This window comes from Mustela lutreola, chromosome 4 (genome assembly GCF_030435805.1).
Source record: "Mustela lutreola isolate mMusLut2 chromosome 4, mMusLut2.pri, whole genome shotgun sequence".
Lineage (NCBI taxonomy): Eukaryota > Metazoa > Chordata > Mammalia > Carnivora > Mustelidae > Mustela > Mustela lutreola.
The window spans coordinates 181,653,601-181,677,993 of record NC_081293.1 but is presented as its reverse complement, the minus strand read 5'-3'; the positions used below and the strand labels follow the sequence as shown (position 1 = coordinate 181,677,993).

The 24,393-nt window shown below is 37.9% G+C and overlaps 1 protein-coding gene across 5 annotated transcripts in view; it reads right to left on the bottom strand.

Moving 5' to 3' along the window:
- Positions 1–2,048: 2,048 nt before the first annotated feature.
- The window catches only part of MKLN1 (muskelin 1), a 337,870-nt gene continuing 315,525 nt past the window's right edge, over positions 2,049–24,393 (bottom strand). For 4 of the 5 annotated variants that reach the window (XM_059171881.1, XM_059171880.1, XM_059171879.1 and 1 more), the window contains 3 exons: positions 22,345–22,447; positions 12,839–12,893; positions 2,049–2,404 (listed from right to left, as the gene is read on the bottom strand). In XM_059171881.1, the coding sequence (XP_059027864.1) occupies positions 2,283–2,404; positions 12,839–12,893; positions 22,345–22,447 (280 nt within the window). In that variant the 3' untranslated portion in view covers positions 2,049–2,282. Of the gene's footprint in view, positions 2,405–3,062; positions 4,420–12,838; positions 12,894–22,344; positions 22,448–24,393 lie in introns of those variants that run through there. The other variant, XM_059171882.1, reaches the window with a different exon arrangement.

Sequence of the window (24,393 nt, the reverse complement as noted above, 5' to 3'; positions counted from 1 at the left end):
CATCTTGGTCACAGGTACTGTGGAGGCCTGTGGTCTCCTGCGAGCTTTGCCAGCAATGCTCTTTCAGAGCCCCATGGCACAAACTCTACCTAATCAACAAGCTCCTCAATGGTGTAAATGCTCACTATGATTCAGCCCCATTTAAATATGTAAGTGAAAAAAAATTCAGAAATGAAGAAAAGGGTAAAAGTTCCACCTAAATAAAGTGAGGAAAGATAAAATGAAAACAAACTTGTGTTAAAAACCAACTAGTAGAGAGTCAGGGAAAAACAAAATCACTGAGGTCAAGAACTGAGTTTCTCCCATATAAGGAAATTACGGAACTCATGAAAACAGCGACAAAGAAAGCATTGTAGAAACAGAAGGTGGAGGCAGCAGAACTTCATTTGGTTACTATGTTTAAAGTGCCAGAATTTAAACGAGAACTTGTAAATTTAGAAACTCTATCAAGTTCTTCCTATCAACTCTCTGATTTGTACCTGTTTCCACAAAACAAGATTCAATAGCCTACAATATTAGTGATAATATTTAATTTCTTGACTGTCGGGGGACTGGCATTTTATGAAGCTGTATGAGAATGCAGGTAGATTCTATTTGCTCACCTATAAAGTCACTTGGTTATTCTGCAGCTGCGCGATTTGGTACTTCGTGAAATTACATACTATAGCTTTCACAAGGTAAGATACAAATCTGTTTAATAAATCATTACGGACAGCTTTGGGATGCTTAGAAAGCTAAGGAGCCCAAAATTCAAGTCTAGAACTAGGAAAATAGATTACTGATCCTTCCCCAAAGCAGTGAAACCAAACAATAAAGACGGAGTGAAGAGGGAGCTCAGTCTCATTCCTATACATGAGACTTTTCAAAAGTGCAACTCAAAAAGTCTTCTCTTTCTTTGGTGAGGCCTAATCCTGCTACTCAGGGACATACTCAATTCCACAAAGTCCTTCACTTTTCAGAGCTACTGGACTGATGGACATCGACTATACTGAGGCTGCTTTAGGCATGGTGCGTGCAGTTTTTGAGCAAATGCAAGCACTGGCTCGGTGTGGGATTCCTGCACTGCACCCTGCAGCACCTCATGGAATGATACATACCTCCATTCCCCCACTGAAACGTGAACAGTGGGAAAGCCAATCTGCCTTTCTTTTAATGAAAAAATACTCGCACCGTTATTTTTTTTCTCCACTTAAAAGCCTATGTGTGCTCTGTGAAATGCCTGTCAGCTGTATTCCATCAGGCAACCTCAAGCCATTATTCTTTAAGATATCAGTACACAGGAGCAGATGCAGGGAGCTAATGTATATGGAAGTAAACAAGAGTATAGCTCTGAAAAACCCACCCTCCCAAGTGAAAATGCTACAAAGAGCACAGAGGAGAAATGGAATCACAGCTCTACCAGAGGCAAGAGTCATTTTCTTCCAAAATTTGCTATAAAGACATCAATAAACATATTAATCACTGCTGGAATCTTCTTGCTGGTCATTTTTATATTGGCTCTTAAAGGTTCTGCACTATATTCTCCTCAGTTTAAGGTTTCTGTGACTCAAAGCTATTGGAATATCCACTATAAAATATATTATTATAGAAATACTATATACCGATCTCAGATAAGTACCTGGATCAATCTTGGGTTTCATTTCTTAGTTCTATGACAAGGAGCATAAATTCGAGCCCTCTGTTCCTCCTATTGTTTAATGTAATACAAGACTCTAGTCAACAGACACACACATACCACTTTAACATACATCATTTGCCCTACAGAACTATATACTTTTAAGAATGAAGAGGTAAACAACTGACACCACCTACAAGCAGTTGTGTGATGCGAGGCAAAGTGAAGTGGGAAAGGAGGAGAAAGAAGGGAGGCCAAACCAGGCGACAACAACAAAACCCCATTCTTCGAGTACTGAGTCTGTTAATAGTACTTATTTGCCCCAATTTTATAAAAATGAAATAAAAATCAGAAAAGGGTAAACTGCCTGATTATTTCTTCTTTTATATTCATTCGTTCTTAAAAGTTAAAGTAAGAAAAAAATATATATATATTTAAATGGAAAGTATACCAATTTCACTTTATTAACCTAATTCGGGATGGGATAAGGAGAAAGGGGCTGAGGTTGGGTATGAAGGACGAGGGTTAAAACTTGTGACAGTAAAGATCCCTTCAAAATTCTGGTGCAGTCCTTGATCACTGCAGCCTAATTGTCGGTCAACAGAGTTGAACTCCACAATACTGAAAGCAGACTCCTGTTCTCCATTGCTGTCCAGTGACTCTTCAGTTACAGTGTGATGAGGTCTACCAGGTTGCCTTTAGGAGGAGTCATGCTGTCAGGAAAGAAATTTACTAAGGTGTCAAAGAGCTGAGTTCTTTGAGCATACGTGTGATCCACATCGGAAAAGCCTGGTAAGGGAGAGATACAAAGAAACTCATCCATTGTGTCTAAAACATGTTAACAGAGAAGCTAGTTGAGAAAAACAGCAATGTATAAGGGGAAAACCAAAAACTCATCTGATTTTAAAAGCAGATAGACATGGGCTATGAACCCAGTTTTACTACCTGGCAGTGGTGTGATCTTAGGTAAGTTAATCAGACTTTCTGCAACTGTTTCCACAGCGGTAAATTTGTGTTAATCTTATTTACTTCATGGTGATACTGTGCATAGTAAATGCAATTATGTGAGAAGCCCCTGTTCTAATGATTGGCTAACTAATCATTAGTAACTAACTTATAATGATTTCTCTTCTTTCCTTGACAAACATTTTTCTCTTCTAGTCCACTGAGGCAGTTTCACCTTTTTCTGACTTTATAATGCTTCTGAGCCACTAAAATTTTTTTGATAATAAAAATACAATAAAATCAGGGGCACCTGGGTGGCTCAGTCATTTAAATGTCTATCTCTTGGTCTTGGCTCGGGTCCTGGGGTCAAGCTCTGCGTTGAGCTCAGAGCTCAGCGCAGAGTCAGCTTGTCCCTCTACCTCTGCCTCTCTCCCAGCTCTCACTCATAAATAAAGAAAAAATATATATATATATATTTTAAGATTTTATTTATTTATTTGACAGACAGAGATCACAAGTAGGCAGAGAGGCAGGCAGAGAGAGAGGAAGGGAAGCAGGCTCCCTGCTGAGCAGAGAGCCTGAGGCGGGGCTTGATCCTAGGACCCTGAGATCATGACCTGAGCCGGAGGCAGAGGCTTTAACCCACTGAGCCACCCAGGCACCCTGAAAATCTTTTTTAAAAAAAAGATTTTATTTATTTATTTGACAGAGATCACAAGTAGGCATAGAGGCAGGCAGAGAAGGGGGGGGCAGGCTCCCTGCTGAGCAGAGAGCCCAATGCGGGACTTGACCCCAGGACCCTGGGCTCATCACCCAAGCCAAAGGCAGAGGCTTTAACCCACTAAACCACCCAGGTGCCCCAATAAATTAAGTCCTTAAAAAGTAGAATAAAATCAAAATGAAAAACATACTAAAATCACTTTCTTTAGAAGGTGGTCTAAAATCATTAAGGTCCTGAGAGCTGGAAGTAGGGTCAAAGAACTGAAAGAATTACCTGTACAGTAACGTAGAACATCCCTGGCACATAGGAAATGACATGCATTTATGGTACTAAGCACCAGGCTCTCTGCCAGGCACATATCATGTGAGAAACAGAACAATGACCTACTTTTTATCCAGATAAACATTAGAAAGTGGATGACATTCTTAAAAGGTGGACACCATGAACTAAAGGATTTTTCCCCTCCTTTAACCTCTATTAAACATTTAATTTTCAAGTTTATTCCGGCCAAAGGAATATTCAGTGAGATGCTTCCTTCCTTTAGTCAGCTGGTATATATTGATTTAAGCTGCTTTAAATTTCTTATGTACATATGAGGTAGGAAAGTAATAAAATAAACAAAGTAGTCTTTTGATTTCCCTGTTCATGAAATGGCTGAGACATGAGAGCCCTACTGAGTACCTTAAGACACAGATATAGTGCCAGAAAGTTATATATGCCTTGATACCCAATGAAAATTATTTCAAACTGGACCAATGTTCACTCAACTTACAATATAGTTTTAGGTACATTCTGTTTTTTTACTCTTGTAAAGAACATGAACAGAACAAAACATTGCCAAGGATACCAGTTTCCTGGAAGGAAAATAAACAATGTTTCAAGAAAGGAACATTCCTTTTAATTAAAAAAAAAATTCTTTTACTATTATTTTAAGTTTGAGGGCAAATGTTTACATCTTTGGAGCTTTAAGATTTAACAAAGAGGGGCACCTGGGTGGCTCAGATGGTTAAGTGTCTGCCTTCAGCTCAGGTCATGGTCTGGGGTCATGGGATTAAGCCCCACATTGGGCTCTCTGCTCACTGGTGAGTCTGCTTCTCCCTCTTCCTCTATGATCTCTCTCACAAAAAATAACTAAAACCTTAAAAAAAAAAAAAAAAAAAGAAACTGTATATTAAAAAAAAAAAAAGATTTAACAAAGAAATATCATGAAAATGAATGGAAGGAAATACTCCAAAATGTAAACAAATGTTATCTCTGAATGATGAGATTATTTTTTTCTATTTTATGCTTTCAGAGTTTTCTAAAATTTTGAAAAATTTCAAACTCCTAGAAGCATTTCAAGAATAGTACAACGAAGACTCATACACCCTTACCTAGATTACTCAAGCTGTTGAACATTTTGTCACGTGTTCTCATTCTCTCTCTTTGTATGTTTGTACCCCACACATACTTTTCTTGTAGAATGATTTGGGAGTAAATTGTACACATTTTCACCCCTAAATACTTGAGTTCATTTCACCTAAGAACATCACTTAAATAACCACTATATATTAAATTTAGGAAAGTTAACATTTTTGTCACAATCATCTTTTTTATAGTTATTTTCCCTATTCATCTAAAACTCAACCCAGTATTTAGTTTTCTTTGGCCTGGAATAGTCCCTCAGCCTCTGTTTTTTATGATACTGATACCCTTAACAAGTACAGAGCAATTATTTAGTTGTAGAATGTGTTGAATTTGGGTTGTCTGACTGCTTCCTCGAATCAGATTAAATTTATGCAGTTCTGGCAAAAATACTATCAAAGAGATACCGTGTCCTTCCCACTGCATCATGTCAGGAGGCACAGGCTCTCAGTTTATCCCAATGTTAACTGTGAACTCCTGATCAAACTGGTATCCGCCAGATTTCGCTGGTGTGAAGGTGTTGTTTTCTACCACGGCAATTAGTAAAATACTTTCTTAAAAAAATTTTTTTAAAGTAGGCTCCTTATCCACCATGTGGCTCTACCTCACAACCCTGAGATTAAGACCTGTGATCAAGAGAGTCAGACGCTCCATGGACTGAGTCACCCAGGCGACCCCAGCAATTAGTAAAATATTGATAAGAATAGCCTGAAACTATGTGAATTTCCCAACAATATTTGCCTTCACTGATGATTCTTGCTAAAACAATTATATGTTGCTAAAACAAAACAAAACAAAACACTGATAGTGTTTTCCTAACTCTACAATTCCTTCTGCATTTGTTGACTGACACTAAAGAGCTTTTCTTTTTTCCTCCATTTTATTTGTTTGCACGACTATGTACTCAGATCCTTTCCTTGTTCAATATATCATATTTATTACCATCATTATTCATTTTAATACTCACACTGTCCCAGTTTTGGCGAGCAAGAGCTCTTTTGAGCTTGTTTCTGTGTCTTTTTTAATGCTCCCATTAATTTTTGAGCACTTCCTTATTTCCTGGCAGAGCAAGATATCCAAGCTCATCTTTACACAGCTCTGGAATCAGCCATTTTTTTTAAGGAGCCCTAATTCCTTTTAGTGGTGAGTGACATTTAGGACTAAGATCAGTTGAGTTAATTGCCAAAGGTGGTGGTGTTTCTAGGCCTGTACATATATGTGCACACATATTATACACAACTTTTTTAAAAGCAGATTATGAATTCGTGATTTCACTGATGATTCCCGTGTTTTTTAGAACTCGACAGGATTCTTCCTCTCCTTAATCCCATTCCCTATTTATAGTATCTCCTTTCTCCCACTAGGAAAATTAATCTCTACACCATCATATTTACTTATTTGTTCAACGTAAAATACACAAAACATGTTCCAGAATTACTATACCCATACCATGACCAACAAAAAAATTATACACATTTCTTTACTTTTATTGTCTTTGAATATATCCAAAAGTATAGTCTAAGCATTATAGTATTGTACTGAAAAGGTTACTCTCTTTTTCCCCCTACGGTGTGGTAATATAACCAACTGTAGTCAACTTTAGGGGTTTCCCCCTTGTTTTACTTTCTATATTTGTAAAATTGTCATAATAGGTTTTATTTTTAAGAGAAGATATTGATTTTGATGTATTACTCTAATGAAGTAATACCTATGTATTACTAATATGCTACTAATAAAGTACCTATGTATCCTAATGAAGTAACATCGAACAAAATTAATGTATTTTTATGAGATTAAATAATTTAAGAGGGAGGGAAGCACTGAGTTCCTACTCTATCCCAGGTACTTTATATATGATATTTCATTTTTTTTTTTTTTAAAGATTTTTTCTTTATTTATCTGACAGAGATCACAAGTAGGCAGAGAGGCAGGCAGAGAGAGAGGAGGAAGCAGGCTCCCTTGCAGAGCAGAGAGCCCGATGTGGGGCTCGATCCCAGGACCCTGGGATCATGACCTGAGCCGAAGGCAGAGGCTTAACCCACTGAGCCACCCAGGTGCCCCTCATTCTTTTTTTTTAAGATTTATTTATTTGTCAGAGAGAGTGAGTGAGCACAGAAGCAGGGGGGAGTGGCAGGCACAGGAAGAAGAAGGCTCCTGGCTGAGCAAAGAGGCCAATGTGGGACTTGATCCCAGGATCCTGGGATCATGACCCCAGCTGAAGGCAGATACTTAACCGACTGAACCACCCAGGTGTCCCTGACCGCATTTCATTCTAATGAAGAAGTTATCATAAAGTTATCATAAACTCTCCTTTCAGATGAGACAACTTAGGGATATTCAGTCTTTGTAAGACCTCACAGTTAGGGCAGGAAGAGAATAGATTGTGAACCTGTGTCTATCTGACTCCAAAACCCATTTATTTATTTTTATTAACTAATATTCACTAAGGGCTTAAATTGTAGGCAGTGTGCCAAGTTCACTTACTCCTTAAGAGAACATGTTTAATTAATTTATTTTTTTACTTAATTTTTTTTCTCTTATTGGAGTATATATAATTGACATACAGTGTTATATTACTTTCAGTTATATAACATATTGATTTTGACTTGAGAAATCTGTACATAACTCAATGCTTCCCATGATTAAGTGTGGTTACCTCTGAATATGTTTTACTTTTATTTACCATTTACCAATGAGAAAATTGAAATTCACACTATTATTAGATGAATGTTTAAATTGTGGCAGATCTTATTATGGAATACCATGTATTACTTATTAAGAATACAATAGATCTAGTATAGTTTCTTGCAAACATCTCCAAGCCACATCATTAATTTTAAAATGTTATGTTGTAGAAAACGTATTTTACACTGTGTAATAAATAAAACCAGAACACACAAAAGTATAGGTCTGTGTGTGTCTGTGTGTAGGTACAGTCCATCTTTATTACGCAGATTCCTTATCTGTGCATTTGCCTGCCCACTAAAACGTACCTGTAACCCCCAAATCAGTACTTGTGGCAGTATGTGGTCATTCACGGACATGTGGAGAGCAGCACACATTTGAATGAGCACAGGCAGATGCTGTCAGCTCAGGGCAAACTGGGTCATGCTCTGTGTTCTTTTACCACCTCTCACACTATAAACAAGTGTCCTTTTCAAATCTACCGGCTTTTTATTTTTTACGTTTTTGTGCTTTTTGTTGTTACTTCACTGCTTTACTATAAAGGTGCCCAAGCATAGTGCTGAAGTGTTATCTAGTGTGCCTAAGGCCATGATGTGCCTTATGGAGAAAATGCGTGTGTTTGATAAGCGTTGTGCAACATTAATCAATTATATAAAGAACCTAACTCTGTGTCCCATAGGAGAAATGGTTTAGTATTCACTAATTCAGTAATTCTTATGACTTTGCAGAATATAACTACTGTAAGTAAAGAGAATCACTGTATTTGCAGGTCTGTGTATGTAGCTGTGTGTGTATGGAAAGATCTGCCAGATACGAACGATTACACTTGAGAAGAGAAAGAGATTGAAGAAAGCTGTTCAAGGAGAACTTTAAGCTGGATCTGTACTTAAAAGTTAAAAAAAAAATACATTAAAAAGAGGTAGGCAGTAAGAAACCCATCAACAGTAACATGACTAATTAAATGGCAGAGCTAGGACAAAAAACGGTAATGTAGATTCTAAATCTCATACTCCTCCATCAGTGTTTCTCTCACTTCATTTTCATCATAAAATGGAATGAGGAACTAATCACTCAGAGTAGCAGACACTGGTTAAAGCTCAGTGAGAAGTAGTATAGTTGGTTTAGAGTGTGAGCTCTGAAGCCATAGGATTATAGTCTGTATCCTAGTCTCGCCATTCATTAGTATTATTCCTGGGCAAGTTACCTAAGCTTCTCTGTGTCCCTGTTTCTTCCTATATAAAGGGGATCATAATACTAACTACTTCATAGGATTATTACAGAGATTAGATGAGTTAAGACCTGTACAGTGCTTAAAATAGTACCTGGTCCCCTAGTTAAGTGCTCAGTAAATACCAGCTATCGCTTTATCACTACTACCACAACCAGAAATGATAACTCTAAAAAGAAAAGTGACCTATTAGGAACACACACACACATTTTAATATTTTATTTATTAGAGAGAGGGAGAGCACGAGAGAGAGCAGAGAGCATGAGTTGGGGGGGAGCAGCAGAGGAAGAGGGAAAAGCAGACTCTCCACTGAGCAGGGAGCCCAACGTGGGGCTCTATCCCAGGATCCCCAGACACCGACTGAGCCACCCAGGCGCTCCTTCTTTTATTTATTTATTTATTTCCTCCAAGATTTATTTATTTGAGAGAGAGAGAGAGAGAATAAGGAGAGGCAGAGGAAGAGGGAGAGAGCATCTACAGCAGACCCCACGCTGAGCAAGAAGCCTGACACCGGGCTCAATCTCACCCTAAGATCAGCACCTGAGGCAAAACCAAGAGTAGTAGATACTCAACCGACTGTACACCCAGGTGCCCCTAGGAATATACTTTTAACTTAACATCTTATACAGACTAGGTAAAGTTTCCTACTTACAGTTAAGAAGAAATAGCAAGAATTCTCATTTTTCTCCTGGATACAAGTTTGTTGATCTTTCTATAGCTAATAATAAACTTTCTGTTATACAAAAAGTACCTATAAACAAACATATGGGCTACAGACAAGAGTCCAAAGGAAGTGGATATAAAGTATAAAGGCTAAAAGGACATAGCAAATGCTGCAAAATTCTTAGGGCTCCTCATTCACAAATGTCAACACAATGATAAAAAGCACTATTTTAGGCATCAAATGTTTTAAACGTCTCTCTGAATTTGCATTTTGCACATCATATTTGGACTCTAAAAGTTTTAAAAAGAGGTGTGAAGATCAAAAAAGGCAATATGTTCTATAGACTAGATTTTTCCTACCTGTCACATACTTTGCTGAAAATATGCTTAAATCGCTCCAGTGTATACTTTCTGGAAATAAGACACAACTCTATAAACTGGCAAAATGTCTGAGTTCAAGTTTAAAAGTTTAAAACCCAGAGCCACCAGAAGTTTTAAATTCAAGATCCCCAGAGGCTGCTTTTCTCTGAAGTCAGTCATTTTTCAAAACTAAGATAATGTCAGCTATTTGTAAAATGCTTTCCATCTTTTTAATTCTTTTTTAAAAAAAGATTTTATTTATTTATTTAACACAGAGAGAAAGAACACAAGCAGTGGGGGGCAGCAGGCAGAGGGAGAGGGAGAAGCAGGATCCCCACTAAGCAAGGAGCCCCAAATGGAGGTCAATGCCAGGATCCCAGGAACATGACCTGAACTAAAGGCAGTCACCTAACCGACTGAGCCACCCAGGTGCCCCTAATTCTTTAAATTACATAGGACATTAATAAATACTTTCATTTAATTCTCAATAATAAGTTAAGATAAACAATTCTGGAGGAAGTCAGTCATAAAGTTTGGTGGAGGCAAATATTTTTGGTGAATTTAGAAAAAATGAAATATTTAGTTTATCTGCACATGAAAAATATATACATTTAGGGACACTTGGCTGGCTCGGTCAGTAGAGCATGTGACTCTCAATCTTGGGGTTGTAAGTTCAAGCCCCACACTGGGTGTAGAGATTACTTAAAAATGAAAGTCTTTAGGGGCACTTGGGTGGCTCAGTCATTAAGCAACTGCCTTCGGCTCAGGTCATGACCCCAGAGTCCTGGGATCAAGCCTCACATTGGGCTCCTTGCCTAGCAGGGAGCCTGCTTCTCCCCATGCTTGTGTGCCCTCTCTCTCTGTCTCTTTGTCAAATAAATAAAATCTTGAAAAAAAAAAAAAAAGATAAAAACATCTTTAAAAAATGTATACATATATACATGAAATGACCCATTTGGTTTCAGTTTTTAAAAAAAGATTTGTTTTATTTATTTCAGAGAGAGAGCGAGCATGTGAGCATGCACATGCATTAGCGGGGTGTGGGGGAGGAGGGGGAGGGGCAGATGTAGAGGGAGAGAAGCAGATTCCCTGGTGAGTACAGAGTCCCATGTGGGGCTCAAGCTCATGACCTGAGATCATGACCTGAGCCAAAATGAAGAATTGGACACTTAACTGACTGAGCCACCCAGGTGCCCCAAGGTTACATTTTTAAGGGAGATAATAATAGTACTGTGAATGGAACGCTGTTTTATCGTGCTAAGTGTTTTCCGTAATTATTTCATTTAATTCTTTCAACAACTTGAGGTAAGTATTCTTATTATCTCCATCTTATAGATGGAGAAATTAATTATTAGAAAGGTGACTTGCTCAAGTCACTTTTGAAATTAGCAAGCGGCAGAGCTGATACCCACATAGATTCTGATTCTTAACTGCTCTCCTACACTCTCATCTCTTAACTATGAAAGATACTGCCTCCCTTCAGACAAGGTAGAAAATAAAACCCTGTAGGAATTTTCTTTTTGTATTTTTTCCTATTGTTTGTATTGTTCTCTGAGGTTTGCTTGGAATCCAAGAAAAACAAACTGTTCCTGATAAAATATATTAGCTGGCAGTGAACAGGACAGAGACCAAAGAAAAGAGTTAAGTTAAAGGTAAAATATTTGCTGACACCAGCCTAACATATTTAAATAACTGCCAAGAAATTCTTATTCTGAAGGCTAAATATAAGTCAGCCAGAGAGATTTTAGTGCTGCCCACCAAAAAAATAAAGATAATGGCTCTGGGCTTTGGTATCTACACATAACAAGGCACGTGCTTATTCAAACAGAATATCTATGTGCCAGGGACCTAATTCATGTATCACTAAATCTGTTTCAAATGATGAGATTCACAAGGGTAAGGACTTTCTAAAGTAATGCTTACTTATATGTAGGTTCTCCATCATAAGGTTAAGATCTTTATTAGCCTCAAAACATCTTCGTGTATGGAATGGTGGTAAATGATTATCTGAATTCTCAGAGAACCTATGTTTTACAGCAGCCTGCTCAGTCCTGCCCTGTGGAATCCTAAGTATTCTGGAATTAGGACTAAAGTTGCCTAGATCAGTGGAGAAGCCTTAATTATTGGTTATGGAGCAAGAAAGAGCAAAACCCCAAGGAGAATTCCTATTCTTTCCCATCCCACTGAAAAACATCAGAATTATATATGCTATTTTTTTTTCCTTTGAGGTAGGGTTCACCTTTAGGAGACGAAAGGACAAACAATGAAAAAATTAAATCGATATTCCAAAATGTTATTTTATTCCAGAGATAAAGAATAGTATCTATATTACATATACTGGAAAATTTCGATATTACTGCCCACTTCTAAGGCAAACAATAATAGCAGTGGCATCAATGGAATTAATAAGCATTCACTGTGGGACTGTATTTTATGATGACAAGGGGAAAGCTGGGAATTCCCATACTTCAAAAGCCTACAATCTTGTTGAAAAAGTAAAGCTATCATAATGACTTATCCTAATGAAAAGATTCTTAAAAATTGACCTGAATAAAGCTCTGGATTGTGGAACTTCTACAGATTCCCCACTTCACTACAGTCTAGCTTACTTTATTAATAACTCTCATTAATAACAAATGAGAATACTCCTAAATGAAGACTGATGCCCCTATCTGGGGTGTCTAAGAAACACTGGAGTTTCAAGTAGAACATTTATTAAACAATTAAGATAACAACACTCATAAATTCCCATTTTCAGTAAAGAGGTAATGTATTTTCTTAGATCTCAAAACAATATTTTCACTGCCTACCCCATCAACAATCTGTTGATCTCATACAATTCCACAAAGGACAAACTGAGAGGAAAAGTCATTCAACCAAGAAGTGTTATCTCATAGTGAGTGTATCAGTAATATACAGCTTATATTCCAAAATAATGCTATTCAAGTTTATTTAATTGGATCATGCTTCTACTGCCTTCCGTTTGCATAATAACCCAGCAACTGGTGTAACAGGAACTGCAAACTAACCCATGAACTGGTGACTGATGCATGGAAAGTAACTTTGTAGCAGGTCATTAGAAAATCTGCTTGCTACCTTGAAACTTGTACCATTTGCTAGGGAACATCTCACCTGATGTTTCATTTAAAAGCAACTCAAACCCAATTCCCCAAATGCAAGGGCATCTAAACTGGATAAACTATGCTGGAATACTTACCTAGAGCTGTAAAGTCTGAACCAGATTTGAACAGAGCTGAAGCTAGGAGCTGGAACTGTGGAAGAAAAATAGAAGCAAATTAGCTGGCTAAGCACATTAGAGAAAAATAACACCATTTACTAGCCACTGTATGTCTCTGCACATATGCTACCCCAATCTATTCACCAAAGAGTAGCAAGAAGAACACTACATTTAGATTAAAGAATATGCTGATTTTTCTACTGGACTGCTTTCCAAATACTGGACCAAATCTTGGAATTATTTTATTTTTGAAATGTATTAATGTACTGTGAACAAACAACAGATCAACTGAAATTGAGAGTATTTAGAACTATGGTACTTAATTTGGAGAACTATTTATCTTTATCTTGAATGAGGATGCTGCAAAACAGGTAAATTAAAGGAAGAGAGTAGACCAATGAGTAGAATCTCAATGGAATTACTTAGTGCTCTGTAAGACCTAAGTGTTGATACCACTGATTCCTCAAGATGTATTTTATACCTGTGCTTCCAGCCTTTAAAATTTCAGGTTATCAATCACATTAATATTTGTTTTTGTTTTTAATTTAAAGATTTTATTGTTTTATTTGCCAGAGAGAGAGCCCAAGCGGGGGGGTGGGGGAGGCAGCAGGCAGAGGGAGAAGCAGGCTCCCTGCTGAGCAAGGAGCCTGATGCAGGACCTGATCCCAGGACCCTGGGATCAGGACCTGAGCCAAAGGCAGGCACTTAACCAGTTGGGCCACCCAGGTGCCCCAGGTTAGTATTTGTTAAGCCTTGGTGAATGGTCTTCTGTCAGAAACTGGACAAATATCCTAAAGGAATTATCTGAGCAAGAGTTAGGAAAAGAGGGAGCCTCAGCAGGGAGCCTGCTTCCCCCTCCCTCTCTGCCTGCCTCTCTGCCTACTTGTGATCTCTGTCAAATAAATAAAATCTTAAAAAAAAAAAAAAAGTTAGGAAAAGAGGGAACAAAAGAAGAATGTAAAATCCATGGGTTTCTGGTTGTTGTTTTTTAAATATTCTGGGTATTAGTCCTCTGTCATATATATTTACTGCAAGTATTATTTTAGTCTGTGGCTTGTCCATTTTTCAAAGGTCTTTTATGAAATTTTACTTCTGTTGAAATCTGAACTTATCAAGATCTTTTTTTTTTTTTTTAAAGATTTATTTATTTATTTTAGAGATATTGCATGTGTCAGGGTAAGAGGCAGGAGGAAAAGGGAAGAGAGACAAAGAGAGAGAATCCCTAGCAGGCTCCATGCCCAGTGCAGAGCCAAACCCAGGGATCAATCTCACAACCCTCAGATCACGACATGAGCTCAAATCATGAGTAAGACACATCACTGACTTCTGACCCAGGCACCATGTATTTTTTTTCTTTTATGGTTACTGCCTTTGTGTCATGTCCAAGAAATCTCTATCCCAAGGTTATACTTCTTGAAGTTTTACTGTTTTACATTTTATATTTAGGCCATCTTAAATTAGTTTTTGTGTAAAGAGTAAGATAGGGGTTGAGATAACAGCACCATTTGTTAAAAAGACTACCAAGTCCCCAATAGACTTGGCATCCTGGCCAAAACAAACAAACAAACTAACAAACAAACCTGACCACATCCATGTGGTTCTACTTCTGAACTCTGTTCTGTTCTACTGATCTGTCTAGCCTTAAGCCAGTACCACAATGTCTTGATAATTGTGGCTTATACAGAATTCTGAAATCAAGTAGTATGAAACTTCTAACTTTGTTTTTCTGTTTTCAGGAGTGTTTTGACTAGTCTAGGGCCTCTGCTTTTCTATATAAATTTTATAATCAGTTTGCCTGTTTTTTTCAACAACAACAAAGAAATCCAAACTTGCCTTAATATTGATAAGGACTGCATTAAAGTAAAAACCAATCTGGGGGGAGCGCCTGGGTGGCTCAGTGGGTTAAGCCTCTGCCTTCAGCGTGGGTCATGATCTCAGGGTTCTGGGACTGAGCCCCGCATCAGGTTCTCTGCTCAGCAGGCCTGCTTCACCTCCCCTTCTCTGCCTGCCTCTCTGCCTACTTGTGATTTCTGTCAAATAAATAAATAAATAAATTTTTAGAAAGATTATTTATTTATTTATTTGACACAGAGAGAGAGAGATCATACCAAGTAGGCAGAGAGACAGGCAGAGAGAGAAGGGGAAGCAGGCTCCCTGCTGAGCAGAGGGCCTGATATGGGACCCCATCCCAGGACCCTGAGACTACCACCTGAGCCAAAGGCAGAGGCTTAACCCACTGAGCCACCCACGTGTCCCAATAAATAAAACCTTTAAAAAAAAAAAAATCTGGAGAGGATGGGCATTTAATAATCCTTAATCTTTCAATCCATAAATGTGATCCCTCTCCATTTATTTAGGTCTTCTTTAATTTCTTACACTAGACTTATTACTACATATTTATTCTGGCATTAATATAAACAGGTTTAAAATTTTCATTTTCAAATTGTTCACTGCTAATATAATTTTTTTTTCTACTGACCTTGTATTCTGTAATCTTGCTTACTTCACTTATCTTAGTATTATTGTTTTGTAGATTGCATGGGGTTTTCCATGGACACAATAATGTGATCTACACACAATTCTCCTTTCTCCTTTCCATTCCATATACTATTTCTTTCTTTTTTTTTTATTGCATTAGCTACAACTTCTAGCACAATGCTGAAGAGAGGGTGTCTACTGACACTCTTTGTCATAATCTTTAGGGAAAATGTTTCACAATTAAGTATAGTACTAGTTATGTTTTTCATAGATGCCCTTTATGACATTTAAGAAGTTTCTTTCTAGTTTGCTAAGATTTTTTTTTTTTAATCATAAATGGGTTTTGAATTATGCCAAATGCTTATTCTTCACTTACTGAGATGATCTGTGGTTTTCCTCCTCCATTCTGTCAGGGTGGTGAATGACTGATTTTCAAATGTTAAACCAACCTTATATTCCTAGAATAAACCCTTACTTGGTCATTGTGCATTAACCTTTTTATATATTGCTGAATTCAATTAGCTAAAATTTTATTAAGAATTTTGCATCTTCATTCACAAGAAGTCTATAATCTCTGCTTGTAATGTTTTTATTGGGTTTTTAATATCAGAGTCAATCTGCTTCATAACAGAATTGAGAAAGTGTTCTATCTTCCTTTGGTTTCTCAGAATCTATGAAGAGTTGTTATTTTTACTTTCTTAAATATTGACTGAATTTACTGAGAAAGCCATTTAGAACTACAGTTTCCTTTGTGACAAAATTTTTTCTTTTTCTTTTTCTTTTTTTTTTTAAAGATTTTATTTGACAGAGATCACAAGTAGGCAGAGAGGCAGGCAAACAGAGGAAGGGAAGCAGGATCCCCGCTGAGCAGAGAGCCCGATTCGAGGCTCAATCCCAGGACCCTGAGATCATGACCTGAGCTGAAGGCAGAGGCTTTAACCCACTGAGCCACCCAGGCACCCCGTGACAAAGTTTTCAATTATAAATTCAATCTATGTCTGTAATTGATATGGAGTTCCTTAAGATTTTCTGATTCTTCCTGTGTCTGTTTTGTTGTGTCTTCTAAGAAATTGGTCCATTTCATCAAGTTGCTGAATTTGTTGACAGCTGTTCATAATAGCTTATTCCCTTTTTATGTATATAGGGTCCATAATGATGCTGACTATTTTCACTATTTTTTTTCCTTTGTAAGACTTGCTATTTTATTCACCTTTTCAAAGAACCAACTTCTCACTTTTTAAATGTTTTTCTACTGTTTCCTATTTCACTAATTTCCTATCTTCTACTTATTTGAGGGTTAATTTATTCCTGCTTTCGGACTTTTTTTTTTTTTTTAATACTGCGTTTATTTATCTGAAACAGAGAGAGAATGAGATAGAGAAGTACGAGAGGGGGGAGGGTCAGAGGGAGAAGCAGATGCCCCGCTGAGTGGGGATCCCAGTGTGGGACTTGATCCTAGGACTCCAGGATTATGACCTGAGCTGACTTGAGCAGTTGCTTAACCAACTGGGCCACCCAGATGCCCCTTCTTTTCTGACCTCTAAGGTGAAAGATAAACCTATTGGTTCTACATAAAAAGGATAGGCCAAAAACTATTATTTTAATGATCTTATTAAGCAGAACTGTTATGTAATGGCCTAGGATTTTTTAAAATTAATTAATTCTTTTTAATAAACATATATTTTTTATCCCCAGGGGTACAGGTCTGTGAATCACCAGGTTTACACACTTCACAGCACTCACCATAGCACATACCCTCCCCATTGTCCATAACCTCACCCCTACTCCAACCCCCCTCCCCCCAACAACCCTCAGTTTGTTTTGTGAGATTAAGAGTCACTTATGGTTTGTCTTCCTCTTGATCCCATCTTGTTTCATTTATTCTTCTCCTACCCCCTTAACCCCCCATGTTGCATCTCCACTTCCTCATATCAGGGAGATCATATGATAGTTGTCTTTCTCCGACTGACTTATTTCGCTAAGCATGATACCCTCTAGTTCCAACCACGTCGTCACAAATGGCAAGATTTCATTTCTTTTGATGGCTGCATAGTATTCCATTGTGTATGTATACCACATCTTCTTTATCCATTCATCTGTTGATGGACATCTAGGTTCTTTCCATAGTTTAGCTACTGTAGACATTGCTGCTATAAACATTTGGGTGCATGTGCCCCTCTGGATCACTACGTTTGTATCTTTAGGGTAAATACCCAGTAGTGCAATTGCTGGGTCATTCGGTAGTTCTATTTTCAACATTTTGAGGAACCTCCATGCTGTTTTCCAGAGTGGTTGCACTAGCTTGCATTCCCACCAACAGCATAGGAGGGTTCCCCTTTCTCTGACAGGCCTAGGATTTTAATAGGTACTAAGTGATATTACACAATCTGAATAAAGTCAGATATGAATAACCAACTATCACCTCAACGTGTAAAATGCTGGCTGTTCCAAGGCACCTCAAACTGGAGATAGCAGCCAACATTATACTCCTGATCCCGATCAGGAGCCCTGGGTCTACCCAGAGGCTTCTCTTTTCAGTTGATATTAACTCCATTTACTAATGCTAGTAACTCTGGAGTCCTTTCTTTCAAACCCTACATCTAACTGATCGTAAAATTCCATTGGTTTTACTTTTTTAAGTTTTAATTTAAATTCCAGTTAGTCAACACACGGTATAATATTAGTTTCAGATGTACAATATAGTAATTCCACATTCCCATACACCACCCAGTACTCATCACAAGTGCATTCCTTCATTCCCATTACCTATTTAACCCCTCTCCCCCCAACCTCGTGATAACCATCCGTTTGTTCTCTATAGCTAAGTCTGCTGGGGCACCTGCTGGCTCAGTGGGTAGAGTGTGTGACTCTGGAGCTGGGGCTGCAGGTTTGAGACCCACGTTAGGTGTAGAGAATACTTTCAAAAGTCTGTTTCTTGGTTTGCCTCTTATTTTCCCCCTTTTTGCTCATTTGTTTTGTTTCTTAAATTCCACACATGAGTGAAAACATATGGTATTTGTCTTTCTCTGACTTATTTCATTTAGCATAATGCTCTCTGGCTCCATCATACCATAGCAAATGACAAGATTTCATTCTTTTTTAATGGCTAAGTAATATTCAATTGTGTGTGTGTGTGTGAGTGAACTGATGGCTACTTGGACTATTTCCATAATTTGGCTATTGTAGATAATGCTGCTATAAACATCAAAATACACCTATCCTTTTGAATTGGTGTTTTTGGATTCTTTGGGTAAACATCTAGTAGTTCCATTGCTGGATTGTGTGGTAGTTCTATTTTTAACTTTTTTTTTAACTTTTTTTTTTTTTTAAAGATTTTATTTATTTATTTGACAGAGAGAGATTACAAGTAGGCAGAGAGGCAGGCAGAGAGAGAGGAGGAAGCAGACTCCCCGCTGAGCAGAGAGCCCAATGAGGGACTTGATCCCAGGACCCTGAGATCATGACCTGAGCCGGAGGCAGCGGCTTAACCCACTGAGCCACCCAGGCGCCCCTATTTTTAACTTTTTGAAGAACCTCCCTACTGTTTTCTGTAGGGGCTGCACCAGTTTGCATTCCCACTGTTGGTTCCACCTTTAATATATATTGAGAATATGGTTTACTTTGCCTCTATTTCTACTGCTGATACGTTATTGAGAATATGGTCTACTTTGCCTCTATTTCTACTGCTGATACGTTGGTGTGCACTACAATAATCCCTTGCTTCAATTTCTACCATCTCCCTTAGAGGTCTGTCTCCATTCTTATTCTCCTCTAGTCTGTTCTCAATACAGTAGTCAGAGTGATCTTAGATCTTAGTGATCTTAAGTCAGGTAAGACAGAAAGCAGATCACATCACTCCTCTGCACAATACCCCACCCTGGCTCCTTATTCATTCAGAGTGAAAACCAAAGTCCTAACACTGACTTATTAAGTCATTCACAATCTGATCTCCCGATCCTTGCTCTTAACTCTCTGACCTCATCTGTGACTAGTGCCATCATTCTTACCTCTACTCCAGCTACCGTGGCCTCTTTGCTGTTCTTCTACACAAAGCCAGGATGCTCCCACCCTCAGGTCTTTGTTCTAACCCTCCCTTTGCCAGGAAATATCTTCCCCAAATTATCTGCTTACCTCACTTCCTCACACCCTTCAAGTCTCTGTGTACATCTCATTTCTAAATGAACCTACTAAGAGCATCCTATTTAATAATGCAACTCTCCAGTTCTCACCCCTTCTAATTCTGGTCTTCCTTTACCCTTTTTATCTCTAATTTTTCCTTAATACCTATCATTACTAATGTACTTTATAATTTGCTTATTTATTAAGTTTATCATCTCTCACCACTAGTAGTTAAGTACCACCCAGGTAGGTATTTTGCTTGGTTCACCAATATATTTCCTGTGCCTAGAAGAATGCCTGGCATACTGTAGGGACTCAATACACATCTGTTAAATGAATGACACCAGTACTTTGGAAGCTCAGCAGAAATGTAATTAATACAAAATGTGCAATACTGGCTCAAAACTTGTTTTTCTCATTCCTTCTCTATTATAGAATCTTCTTTGAAAACAGCAGAATTAAGTTAGGCAACCTTCTCTCAGGCCTTTTCTAGAAAAAAATACCATTTTCATAAGGTTTATCAGCAGCTCACTGCCAATTTAGAATCCATGTTCTGAAGACTGAAGGAAAGAAAAGAATCATTATTTGGTATAAAGCTGGTAGTCCACCATCATTTTTCCCAATAACAGGCATAATGATGATCGTCATCAGCCTCCCAAAAAAGAGAAAAATCTAAAAACTACTTCTAGTTGCTGATACAATCACTAACATAATAAAAAAATTTGTAAAAATATACAGAGAGAACAAAAACAAGCTTCCACAAAAAACTTGGAATGATATAAGGAAAGTGAAGCTCTATATGCCTTACTACTGAGAAATATGCTAAGTATGTATCCTAGAACTGTCACCAAAGGATTTCTTTTCTCAAAACAAAATCCATTTACACATTTTTAAACAAAATAATACTCTTATGAAGCAGTAATCCTCAATGTCAGGAGTGAGGATTCTGTTCCATAAGAGCAGACAGGAGAATCTGGGGGCAAGGGTATTGTCCTCAGAAAGTCTCTGAAGCAATTCCGACAATGACACACACGCACAGCACCACTGTAGCTAACTTCTGTTAGGGTTAAACAGCTCTTAACAGATAAAGCTTTTATTTTTTTATTATTTTTTTATTTTTTTTTTTAAAAGATTTTATTTATTTATTTGACAGACAGGGATCACAACTAGGCAGAGAGGCAGGCAGAGAGAGAAAGAGAGGAGGAAGCAGGCTCCCCGCAGAGCAGAGAGCCCGATGCGGGGCTCGATCTGAGGACTCTGGGATCATGATCTGAGCCAAAGGCAGAGGCTTTAACCCACCGAGCCACCCAGGAGCCCCAACAGATAAAGCTTTTAAAAAGCTTTCCACTTTTAAAAAACGTTAAGTCTGTGGCATACAAAATCACAATTTCAAACTACCGAGGAAAGGAGAAAAGGGAGAAACCCGCTACCAAAATTTTAAAAATGGCTCCTTTGAACTTGAGATACCTCCCTGGCCTGGTTTTTCCCATTAGCTTAGCTTTAAGAACAAACTGTCTGTTTTCTTTGGCCTACTTGCAGTTCACACAGCTGAATTTATTTACTTTGCAATATTTTGTTTTGTTTTAGTTTTAAAAAATAAGAGAAAAATGAATGTTCCCAGGTGACAGCCATTTTAGATAGACTATGGAGAAAACACAAGGAAATCTATTTATAACTTTCAAATGCATGGTCATTTATAGACTCTTCACAATTATGTTTTAGTTATAAGCCGTAACAGCTGAAACCAAACATATTCTGCTACTTGGCTGAACTCTGATAATTCCCCCATTTCGGAGAGTATCATGAACTGACTGAAGACTCAAGGAGAGACAATGAACTGCCCCCTTCAGGGGGGTTCTAGAGCATGTTCTGATTCTTCGCCTAGAGAAGGGTTTTAACTAATACTGACAAAGAGTAATCAAACTTATTTTCACAGTAGGCAACTATGAAAGAGAATCTCTTTGTTTTGGGGCCAAGGGCATGCAGGCTCTACTGCTTGAAAGTATAATGAACCTGGTACCTGAAAATGATCTAACATTAAATCTGAAACCTGTGTCACTGCTGAACAAGAAAAAAGCACTGCTTGATGTTGCTATTGAAAAGCCAAAGCAAAGCAACTGAGAACAGGGAAAAAGATGGTATCATCAGCACCAGTTCTGTGAGTGGAAGGTAAAATGGATTGCAGTTCCAGATGTTGCTAAATGAACTATGAACAAGGATGTCTGGCGAAAGTTAAAAGTGACAGAAGGAAATCTCAGCGGTGACTAGGAAGACCAGCTGTAAGACCATGAAACACTGCACGTGTGTTCACACACACACTGCAGATAACCAGGTACGCCCTAAAACATGACATCTCCTTAAAACCCTTAAAAGTAATGATCTGCTACTCATTTCTCAAGATTAGGGACACGCGATAAAAGAAGTCAGTAGCCTGTAGTTGAACTACCCTGCTACAACAATCATATAATATCAAGGCAGCAGGGATTCTACTCTCACTAACCTCTCTTCACTTTCTTCTTACAAAAGAGGAGAGTTTTCTTTTTTCTCTTACAGGATTTTGAAGTATCAACAGGAAAGTTTATATCGAGCCATTATGCAATCTTTAAGAGAGAGAAGCATGGGACTATGGAAGTAAAAATTTCTATTTCCTTCCCAATACACAAAAGTAATGTCTAAGTTAAAACCTTAAACCTGAGAATCCTTTTCTTAATGGATTAAGGGCTTTAGTAAGCCTACTCAATTTTTATTTCAACTGCTCTGTGCTACTTTAAAAATTATTAGTGTCATATTTTCTTCATCATCCTTTAAACATCTAAGAGAAAAATCAGCAAGTTAGAAAGACTTTTTTTTTTTAACGCGCACTTTCTGAAGTTTATTACCACCTTTACCTCTTTTGTCTCTTCTGGGTCTGAATGATCCACGGTTATATAAAGATCGTTTTGTAAATACTTCAAAGCACTAAGGGGATCCATTTGGGCCTTTTCTTCAAACCTAGAAAATGCAAACAAGAATAATAATTGTCTGGAGTTATGGGAAAACACAGAAATGTCACTTAGACCTGGAATGGAATACTCTGTGTCTGAGGAGTCACATGGATATCTAACAAGAGCCCATGTCTGGGACTCCAGAAGGACAAACACTGCCATGGAGACGGTGTAGCTGCGGAGTCCCCGGGGATATACTTGGTAATGCCAGGTGGGCACAGGCAGTCACGGTGCTAGGGACCGGGGAGGAGCACTTCCTACCCTTCTCTTAGAACTACAAAATAAGATTAAAACTACTATGAAACATAGTGAACATGTCAAATATTTTACATAACAAAACTGCAAAAGAGCCAAATGTGTTTCATAAAAAACAAGTAGAGCTAAAATAAAAACACCTGGTTTGATCTGTGCACTATACAATCCACCAGAGGTGCCTAACAGGGTACTCAGAAACAGAAATGAGTATAGTTTCTTTTCTGGAGTATCACTAACAGTGATTGAAAATATATGTATTTTAAAATGATTAAATATTTTTAATAATATTATTTCCTGTCTCAGTCAAGAATAACAACTGCAGCAACCACTTATCAAGCATGTCTTGTGGTAGACACTGCATTGAGTATTTTACATATATCACTTCATTTACCCCCACTCTGATGACAGTAAGTTTTATCATCACTTAAAAAAAAAAAAAACAGATGAGAAACGGAGGCTCAGACAATGAACTTGGCCAAGATAAGAGCTAAAAAGTGGCAGTAGTAGAATCAAATGCAGATCCATCTGATTCCAAAGCTGAAAAGGAAACAATGAATTAGTTCCCTATCAGGAAAAAAGTCTGTTTGAGACTATTTATCTATTTAAATCTTTTGTTATGGCATAATTATACACGGATTTATTTGTAATAAGCTGGTATGCTTTTCAAAATATTGTACAGAGAGACAGAAAAGAGGACATTTAGTTTCATTTGGGAAAGGAAAATAATGAACCTTCTTCCACAATGGTGTTCAGGCTGATGGCATCAATAATTTCCTGTCTTTAGAGCTAATCTCAGAGATAGAGTACCTGTATTTTCAGCATGGCAAAGACTAGCAAAACATTACAGTTCTATTGTATCAAATAGTACCGTGATTGTCAGCTAGTCTTCAAGCCCTCAGATGAGAGAACTCCTTAGGCAGAGGTCATGTTACTCTACCACCTTGTCCAAAATGGGTTAGGTACCTGAGACAAAAGCAATCCTCTTGAGCTTGATCAGCAGTTTATAAAGTAGCCTGGCAGAATTATTCCCAATAGGGATACTCTTCCCAGGGAGCCCTCTCTAAGAAGATACTCTCTTAGAGAATCTGAATGTGAGATACACAAGGACATAAAAGGCACACAAAACACAGAAGTCAGTAAACAGAGACATGAGATAGTAGGTAGATTCCTTCTCTTCCTATCCCTCTTTTCTTTGCTTTCTTCCTATTTATCTACCTACTCATTTACAGAGCCATATGTACCTATCTATCTGTCTGTCTATCCTTGGAAGCTATGAGGTTGAGGGAAAGCAGAATTTGTAATAATGAGTAGAATAGGAGAAACGGGTAAAAAGAAGAAAGACAGAGGCTCAGTTACAAGGAAAGCTACTACAGTGATTCCTTGCTAGTAGAATTGTTCCAAGACCCTAAACAATTCTTCATTAGGCCTCACTGTTCAAAGGTTGAGGCAATGTCTGGATATTCTCATAACTTTTCTTTTAGTGATATATCCTAAGAATGTCTTTATCCTTTAGTCCCTGAAATAACTTAACAAACACACCTACCATCCTTTTAAATCCAGTCTAGAGATCCATTTTCCTAGAAGGTTTGTTTTCTCTCTTCTTTTTTTCTAAGCTTTCTTTGGCCTGCAAAAACTCATCACTGCATTTATGTCTGTAGTCTAGAATTCTGTTTCAGCCAACAACTGTGTCCTGTACCT